This window comes from Mauremys reevesii, linkage group 13 (genome assembly GCF_016161935.1).
Source record: "Mauremys reevesii isolate NIE-2019 linkage group 13, ASM1616193v1, whole genome shotgun sequence".
NCBI classification, from domain to species: domain Eukaryota; kingdom Metazoa; phylum Chordata; order Testudines; family Geoemydidae; genus Mauremys; species Mauremys reevesii.
This window is the reverse complement of record NC_052635.1, coordinates 14,837,999-14,846,991: the sequence shown is the minus strand read 5'-3', so window position 1 is coordinate 14,846,991 and position 8,993 is coordinate 14,837,999. Positions and strand designations below refer to the sequence as shown.

The window sequence follows — 8,993 nt, the reverse complement described above, 5'->3', positions numbered from 1 at the left end:
CCCAAGCCATGATCATCTTCCAACTTTGGGGGGGGGGTCATCACACTCATCAGGGTTCTTCACAAGGGTTTGGGGTTGGGTCCCGAGGTATCTATTAATGGTCGAGTCAAAGGCCCTCCTCGGAACTGTAACTGCTATAGCGCTTTATCCATACAAGCCCAAAGGTCCTCGGGGCTAAAACAAAGTCTGAAGTTCTCTGGGGGGTGGTAAAGGAGTCCATGTCTCCTCTCAGCCTTTCCACAATTCATAAAACACATCTTCTTGGTAAGAGATGGCCTCCTCTGCCCAGCGCTGGGACTTATGAGGTGATGTGCTGCACTCTGATTGGCAGAGGGCATTGGAAGGAGTTCTTAGAGGGTCACGACCCTCTTCTGGGAGGTTCACCCCTTCCGAGAACCTACCCTGTTTTGGTCAACTCTCCTCTTGGGGCAGTCCTCTGCAGCTGAAACCCATCGCAATTGGTAAAGGGTGGTGAGAAGAGTTCCTAGAAGGGTCACATGAAGCACTTCCGGATGGGTCACCCCACCCCAGAATTCCCCCCAGTTGGACAAATCTCCTCTTGGAGTGATCCCCAGTGGCTGAAACCCACCTGAGCGGTAGATGGCGGCAGGAGGAGTTCTTAGAGGGGTCACACAAAAGACAGGTCACCTGCCCCGGAACTCCCCCTGATTGGTCAAGTCTTCTCTCGGGGCATTCCTATTGGGGCGAAACCCATCCTGATTGGTAGAGGAAAGTGGGAGGAGTTCTTAGAGGGGTCACATGACACATCTTGCTGGTGGGGTTAACATTTGATTGATGGTAGGGCCCTTATACCACTGGAGCGCCTTGTTCTGTTTGTCTTCGTTCTGCTTCATTCGTCAAGCACTCCACTAGAATAGATGTCACTTAGGATTTCAGTTGCCACCAGCTGGACAGTGGGACTTGGGTCTTTCTCTAGGACCTGGAGAGCTGAAATTACAGAGGGCATCACGTTAGTGAACAGACTGTCAAATCACAGCTAAGCGTGATCACAGAACCTTGAAGTACCTGAGCAGAATGATCCCATGGAAAAATGTGAAACTGGGCTCAGTCCTTCTTTTGGGGTGGAAAATACATGAGAGATGAATAGGCCGCACTTTTCATATAGTCACCTGTGCCTGAACTAGCTCGAGACTTATTACTTCTGAATACCACACTACAGCAGCTCTCCAATACAAACAAAGCTTTAGGGTCCCCCATTGGGTCCCTTCCATGCTCCCAACTGTGGGGAGACCCTGACTCTACCAGAAAGTCATCCACTCTGCTGCAAATGGAAGAAGGTCCATTGTTTCAATAGCTTCCACTTTTCAGTTATTTTCCAGCTCTATTCAGGAGCCACTGCCTGAGCTCAACTAAACCTGGAATTTAACACAGGCCAGGTCCAAGCTGGTTTGCACATGATAGAGGACACCTACTGGAAGGAAAATTGCTGGTGGGAAATTTGGGGTAGCAGAAAGTGGCTACTTTTCACTTGGGGAGTCCACAGAGAGCCAATAAAGCCCAAAGTGTGGATAGCACTGGCTGGGGAGGGGGCATTGCCAGGACAACCAGGAGATGCACTGACTCATATCACACCTTCTGCAGCTTCCTCCTTCAGGGGAAATTAAGGTTGACTTTCTACTGGGCAAGAGTGAATTTGTCCTTTGATGTGTGGCTGATGCACTTTGCACCAGTGGTATCGGTTACTGCTGCTTGTCAGCTAAATTCCTTTTTAACAACTCACTAATGAGCAGGACTTCAGCTGTATTTATCACTTACACATCAGCAGATGTTTCAGGTCCAGCCATTTCATACGCTGAGTGTCTGTGTGTTCCAGGATGATGCCTAAATACACAATGTCAAATCAACAACAACACCACCACCACCACCACCTTCCCTTGTTGAGTGCAAAGTGATATTAGCAGCCCCTAGACAGGTCTTTGGGGTCTCCTACTGTGGGCCTAAGGGTGAGCTGTGGGCAAGAGGATGCTAGAGCAGTTTAGAGTCCACACTGAAGAGAATGAGAGAGACATTTTTTTAAAAAGAATGTTTACATAAAACCCGTTTGCTTGAAACAGTCTGTGCTCCTCTTGCCACTGCAGTCAGTTATTGGAGACATACTAAGATAGTGTCTTGGTCTAGTGGTCTGAGCAAAGGACTGAGACCAGGAATACGTGAGTTCTAAGCAGGGATCTCACAAGGTGACTGATAGGTGAGCCACAATGCCTGCCTGTCTCACATGGGTGTGCTAGGGAGAAGAGGGCACTGGGTCAAAGAGGAGGACCCTAATGCTTCCTTGACAAGGTGCTGTGGCCAGGAAGGTGAAACAGCAGGCGCCATGGGGAGGTGGGCTGCTTGCCTCCCAGTGATGAAGTCACAGTGAGGAGCACTGAACAGCACTGGGTAGGTCTGCACTTTGAGCTAGGGGTATCACTCCCAGTTCAATGGGACGGGCCCACACTAGCTCCGACAGTGCTGGCATTAGCATGTAGCTAAGGCAGCACAAGCAGTGGGAGGAACAGCCACTGTGAGAATGGACTTTGGGGTTTGGATGGGATCATACTTGGGGTGGTTAAACCTCCTGCTGCTCCTGCCATCGCAGCTACTCTCTATTTTTAGCACACAGGGCTAGTGCGGGTGTGTCTCATCAAGCTGGAAATTATACCCCCAGCTCAAAGTGTCACCATGCCCTACATGACGGTGTCCCAGCCGCTGCTGTGAAATGACTGCACCGTGCTTCCCCTGCAACAATCCCGAAGCCCTTTATAGCAACTAATGAATTCCTCCGACCACCATCCTGGAGAGGTAGGGACATTAACATCTCCATCTATGGCTGGGAAGCTGAGGCACAGAGAGATTAATGGCAGCTCAGTGCTGCACAGTGGGAATTTTTTCTGACTCCCTCAATGGGAATATCAAAGGGACACTGGGCATCATCTCTCACCAGCTAAGTTGGCGGCAACTGCCCGGATCTCTTCCCAGCTGCAACTGAAGTATGTGATGGTGGTGCTGTACAAGTTCTCCAGCAGCTCTGCATTCTCTTTGGCCTAGAGGAAATCAGGGACACATGAGCTCTCTCTGGCTAGAAGTGCCCTTTGACTGCCAGCACATGCTTTTATGAACCACAGGTAAATAAGGGAAAGAACAGGTGGCTGGGTAGAAGTGGGAAAAATGGGAATCTGGGCAGATTTACATTTCCCATCACCCTCCAGTCAATAATCTCATACGGTTCAACAGCTCACTCACAAGGTGTCTGCAAATGTCCACCTGGAGCTCTTCAGGCTTCAGCTCATCTGTGCCACCAAGGTGCTTATTGATCACATTTTGGAGTCTCTTCAGTCCCAAAAATGGGAAACAGAGGTGAAATGTAGCTCTGCATTCCTGAAAAAGAGCGTCACACCATTGAATTGTTCCCTACCGAGTGCTATGTTCAATCAAAGGGAAATCATCTGTGTGACTGCTCATCTATTCCAGGACAAAAAGGGATTCATCTGGATGTAATTGGCAGAAACATGCAGGAATAGAGGGGAGAGGTTCCACTGAAACCTGGAGGTAGCATCAATGTCTTTTGGGAACAGATATACCGATGAAAGCTGCTTCACCAGGCACAGCTGTGGTCTCTCCTCTGTTCTGGGGAGGCAGGGGCCTGGGGTGCAGAGACAGACAGGAACAGAGACCTGTAGGGTCAGACCCATGACCTATCCTGGATTCTGGTGAAGCAGCCATGGACCAACCTGGCTGGAACTGACTCAGCAGGAGGGCAATGAACTGAGGGGAGAATTTGGGCCTCCACAACAAGCAGGAATAGCAGTGCTCCCCTGGCATTGGGAGGAAGATTCCTTTGGCTTAGTAAATAAGTTACTGTTGGTCTTACCATTGAAACCTTGGGGCTTGGGTCTTGCAGATGCAGCAGAAGTGTGACCCAGCTCTTTCGAACCTGCTTGGCAAAATAGGCCTTCCATTTTTTCTTTGTTAACTGAGCCAGGATGCCAAATAGGACAAAGGCCATTGAGCGAAGAGCATCATCCTCCTACAGCCAAGAAAGCCCCACAAGTTGGTAAGTAAGGGACAATCCCATCACGCACCTCATACAGCCGTCTCTTCTACGCTAAAGTAGAGTGATTCCAACTACAGCTAGTCGGAAAAACTTTAATTAACCAATTCTTTGTTCGAATTTGCTGATTCATGAAAATATTTTAGAGACAGTTCAATTTTGATGAAATTCCTCCGGAAGCCAGGCAGGGGTCCTTAGAAACCTGCCTGGTGTCTTCTCAGTGCACCCATCCAGCTCCTTGGCAGCCAATCTAGCAGGCTGACTGGGATCATAGGCTTCCACACCCCCAGCTTCGGGGGAGGGATAGCTCAGTGGCTTGAGCATATGGCCTGCTAACCTCAGGGTTGTGAGTTCAATCCCTGAGGGGGCCATTTGGGGAACTGGGGTAAAAATCTGGGGGTTGGTCCTGCTTTGAGCAGGGGGTTGAACTAGATGACCTTCTAAGGTCCTTCCAACCCTATGATTCTATGACCCTGGGAGTCAGGCTTTCAAATTTGCAACTCCTGGCACCTCTAGCTCCCAGAGTTTCCTGGGTTCCCAGGATAGTCTGAGTGAAGACTGCCCCAGGCCAAGGCTTCCAACAGAGCTAGGTTGAGAATAGTAATTCTGTTTCACAAGGAGTTCTGAAGTTTGGGGGAGGGGTTCCCACAAATAGGAACAAACCCGAAATCTCAAAATTCTCTGCACTACAGAATTATCATTCCAACCCTCTCACATAAAAATGGTATAGAGCAGGCACAACACTCTCTATTGCACTCTGTAACCCCCTATTCATGGTTATCTAGCTACCTAATCTAGTATTCAGACTTCCTTTGAGGTTCCCAGTGGCAATCAAGAAGAACAGAAGGGTGAGACTGTTGGAGCAGGGATGTCATCCCCATCCTCCTAATGTTCTCCTCCTCCGTAAAACACCTCCCTTCCCTGGGGCCTAAAATCTCTGCACTCTGACATGAGCAATGCCCAGGGAGTCCACATCACACATCGTAAATCGAGTCTAATCAAGATCGGTTGAACTGGATTTGGAGAGTTCTGTTCACATACATCGTCAAAGTAGGTCTGGATCTGTTGGGTGAGGTCTTTGAAGGAAGAACCAATGTCCTTCTCTTTCAGCTCCTTCAGGACTTTGGCCAGTGCTTTCATGCTCTCGCCAATCACTTCAGAACTGGAAGTGTCATTTAAGGCCTTGATCAGTATGTCCAGAAGAAACTTCTTGTGCTTTTTCACCTGTACAAATATATTACATTAAAGAACACTTATCGCTGATCACACTCATAATAAAAGTTTTCTTTAGCAGTTATGAAGCTGTGGGAATTTCATCAACCTTCTCTTCCCCCAGAGACCTATAGCTATATTTCAGACCAGGTGCTAGCTACAATGAGCCAAACTCAGTGCCATAATATACCTGTGTAATCCTATTATTAGATTTCTAGTTACTTAGATTCCGAGGCCAAAAGGGACCATTGTGATTATCCGGTCTGACCTCCTGCATAACATAGAACTTCTCCGAAATAGTCTCTGAACTAGAGTATCTCTTTTAGAAAAACATCCAATCCTGATTTTAAAATTGCTAGTGACCAAAAATCCACCACAACCTTTGGTAAATTGTTCCAATGGTTAATTAAAATTACCATTAAAAATGTCTTATTCCCAGTCTGAATTAATCTAGCTTCCTTTTCCCCATTGAATCTTGTTATACCATTGTTTGCTAATGTGAAGAACCCATTATCAAAATGTATTCCCCATGTGAGTAGTTATAGACTGCCCTCAAGTCACTCCTTAACCTTCTCTTCGTAAAGCTAAATAGATTGAGCTCCTTGAGTCTATCACTAAGGTATATTTTCCAATCCTTTGATAATTCTTGTGACTCTTCTCTGAATCCTCTCTAATTTATCAGCATCCTTCTTGAATTTTCAACACTTGAACTGGACACAATATTCCAGCAGCGCTCACATGAGTGCCATATTCAGAGGAAAATAACTTCTTTACTTTTCTTCAAGATTCCTCTGTTTATGCCTTCAATGATCATTTCAGCCCATTTGGCCACAACTTCGCATTGGGAGCTTCGTTCAACCGATTATCTGCCATGACTCAAGTGTTTTCAGCGTCATTGCTTCCTGGTATAAAGTTTCCCATCCTGTAAGTATGGCCTGCATTTTTTGTTCCTAGATGTATACATTTACATATGGTCATATTAAAGTGCACATTGTTTGCTTATGCCCAGTTTACCAAAGGATCCAGCTTGCTCTGTATTGACTGCAAAGAGGTTACTAGGGTATGGGAGAGAGCAGAATTTGGCCTAGTGCATTGTGTGCAGCCTCTGTAAACTCTGAACAATTATTTCCCTTGGTTTCTCTACTTATGTTGCATCCTATTCAGTAATCTCTCATACCTTCACAGGCGCCCCATCGACTATATTTCCCAGGCCTCTTACAACCATCTGACGGACAATGCTGTTTCTATCCTGTGACCTTTCTTCCAAGATGCGTAAGACAATCTTAAGCAACTTCTTCTCCCTGAGCATGGGATCACTCATTAGCTGAAATAAAATCAACATGTCCATTAGACCCAATATGATCATTAAGATTGGGAATAGAATTTGAGCAGACATGGAATACACGAAAAACAAGGAGTCCTCCTACAGCCACAATCTTGTAGATACAGACTAATATGGCTACCCCTCTGATACTTGGCACATAACAGGTAATTTTATCATTCCACACAAATGAGAAATGTCTTAAAAACATGGAGCCTTCCTTTTGGGCACTATAATAGGGATCCGCTCACCTTTTGAGAGCCTCTTAGTGGCTAGGTCTGGTACCACAGTCCTTTTCTCACCCCTGGTACACCCTGCTAGCCGACCTCAGTGAGTCTTCTGTGGCTCAGGCCTCTGGCTAAGTCCCAAGGCTAAATAAACCCCTTCTGGGCTAGTCAAGAACAGTCCCATTGCCCTCACTAGGGTCTCCAACCCCAACTCTGGGTCCTTGAAATTCTGCCCTTTGTTCAACTCTCCGTAAGCATTGTCCCCTTCCTGGGGCTTATGCCACTGTAAGTGGTAGGGGAACCAGGGCCTGCCCATAACTCTGGCTTCCAAACCATGGACCCTGTAAACAGTAGCTAGGTACCGCTTGATTTCAGTTCATTGTTGCTTCTTCCTACAGGCCACTTTTAGCTTCACCCTCACCTCAAGGTTCAAGTTCTTAAGGACTCTCTTCCTGCAAACCCAACTTAAGCAAATGCTGCCAGAATCAAACTCTGGCAATCCCTGAATTTCTGCAGCCAGAGGCAGCACCCTTTCTTGCCCCTCCAGTTCCTGGCAGGAACTGACCTGCTAAGGCTCTGCAGCATCTTTTAGCTGAGCTTGATGGGCTCTGATTGGCTGTTTTCATGAAGCCTCTATAGACAGCCCCAGATTTGTGGCTCTTTTCCTGGGGCAGGGGGCAGTAGGACCATGAGGCCTCTTGTAAGAGCCTCAAAGCCCAGGAACAGCCATCCCAGGCACAGATCGATTGTTTTCTTAGAACCAGATGAGCCCCTAAGATAGTTACTTAGCGTAAGTGGGAAATATGATGCAGATGTTAGAGGAGGGCTGTAGAAAGGGAGGATGGTCAGCAGTTATCACACTAGCCTAGGACTTGGGAGACCCAGCTTCAATTTCCTGCTCCTCAAAGACTTCCTGGGTGACCTTGGGCAAATCTCTTAGCCCTTCTGCGCATCAGCTCCTGCCTGTAAAATAGGAATAAAAGTGCTTCCCTACCTCCCAGGAGTGTTGTGGGGACATATACATACATTAATGAGTTTTGAGGTACTCAGATACTACAGTCATGAGAACCTACGATAGTTGTGAATGTATTTGTATGTTGCTTGTTTTATAGTATTAGGACACTAGGTTCATTCCGAAGATCTGCTGAGCGAAACCAAAATCAGGAGCTGTTGGTTAGTATCAGCACTAGGACTTGGCAGAAGAGGTCCAGTACTTCAAACTCTGTCTGTATCTCTCTCATCCAGCGCCTGTGGTTGTGTAGCTAGTATAGGCAATGGCAGCAATACAAATATCAGAGAGAATGACTCCGAAAGGTAGAATGAAGCTCCTTGTCAGGTTTCCATATAAAGGGGGACCCAGTCTACTATCTAAAATGACAGTTACTCCTATGAACTGAACTGTACAACTCCCTAAAAGAAAGGCAAACAGACAATTGTCTAATGGTGAAACTGCTCTTCGGAGCCCTGTGTCTTACCTGGGCAAGGAAAGCTGTGCTGGTGACTCGGAAGTTTTCCATTGGGGAATTCACCCAGGGGAGGAGGCGCTGTATGATCTCAGGTGTTACTAGTCCAGATCTTAGCAGAACACTGGAAGGCAAAAGAAACCGCTTATGGGGTCGATTGCACACTTCAAAAATTCAGCTGCTCTGAGCAGACAGCTCTGATATCTATGGGTGAGAGATGTGTGTTTCCACCCAGGGCGCCCCACACAAAGCTATAAACTGGAGGTTCCCTCTCAGCCACTCTATTTGCTACTGATTCCCAAGGATAAAATGATGCCTCAAGATCTCTTACCTCACCAGCAGACACACTCCCTCATGGTGAGTCTGGGGGTTTTCAAGCAGAATCCATGCTTTCTGCTTCCCAAGCACTCTCACCAGTTTCTCATTCCCAACTTTGAAAAGCACAGATTCTAATGCTTGGACAGAAAACCTGGGAAAGAGAGGCAAAGAACTGCAGCAATTGGTAGGAAGGTGCAGCCTGAACAGAGTCAGGAAGCCCAGGTTACTTGTCAGGTCTGCTGTTCATTGACAGTTCATCCATTGGCAATATCCTGGATACCAGTGTCCCTGGAAGGACTTGATGCCAGGAGGTAAGTTTCTATCTCATACATCTCATATAACTAGTTTTGCTAGGGACAAAATTTTGCAGTCATTTTCACTTTCTGCAGGAGTATGGGCAC

The 8,993-nt window shown here is 47.0% G+C and overlaps 1 protein-coding gene across 1 annotated transcript; it reads right to left on the bottom strand.

Moving 5' to 3' along the window:
- Window positions 1–741: 741 nt before the first annotated feature.
- LOC120380085 (maestro heat-like repeat-containing protein family member 2B) lies at window positions 742–8,743 on the bottom strand. The gene is made up of 9 exons (XM_039497582.1): window positions 8,606–8,743; window positions 8,287–8,398; window positions 6,441–6,587; window positions 5,093–5,275; window positions 3,872–4,027; window positions 3,244–3,378; window positions 2,942–3,044; window positions 1,777–1,842; window positions 742–948 (listed from the first exon to the last, which is right to left on the bottom strand). The coding sequence occupies exons 2-9, from the start codon at window positions 8,326–8,328 to the stop codon at window positions 851–853; spliced, it is 930 nt and encodes a 309-aa protein (XP_039353516.1). The 5' UTR covers window positions 8,329–8,398; window positions 8,606–8,743; the 3' UTR covers window positions 742–850.
- Window positions 8,744–8,993: the final 250 nt, after the last annotated feature.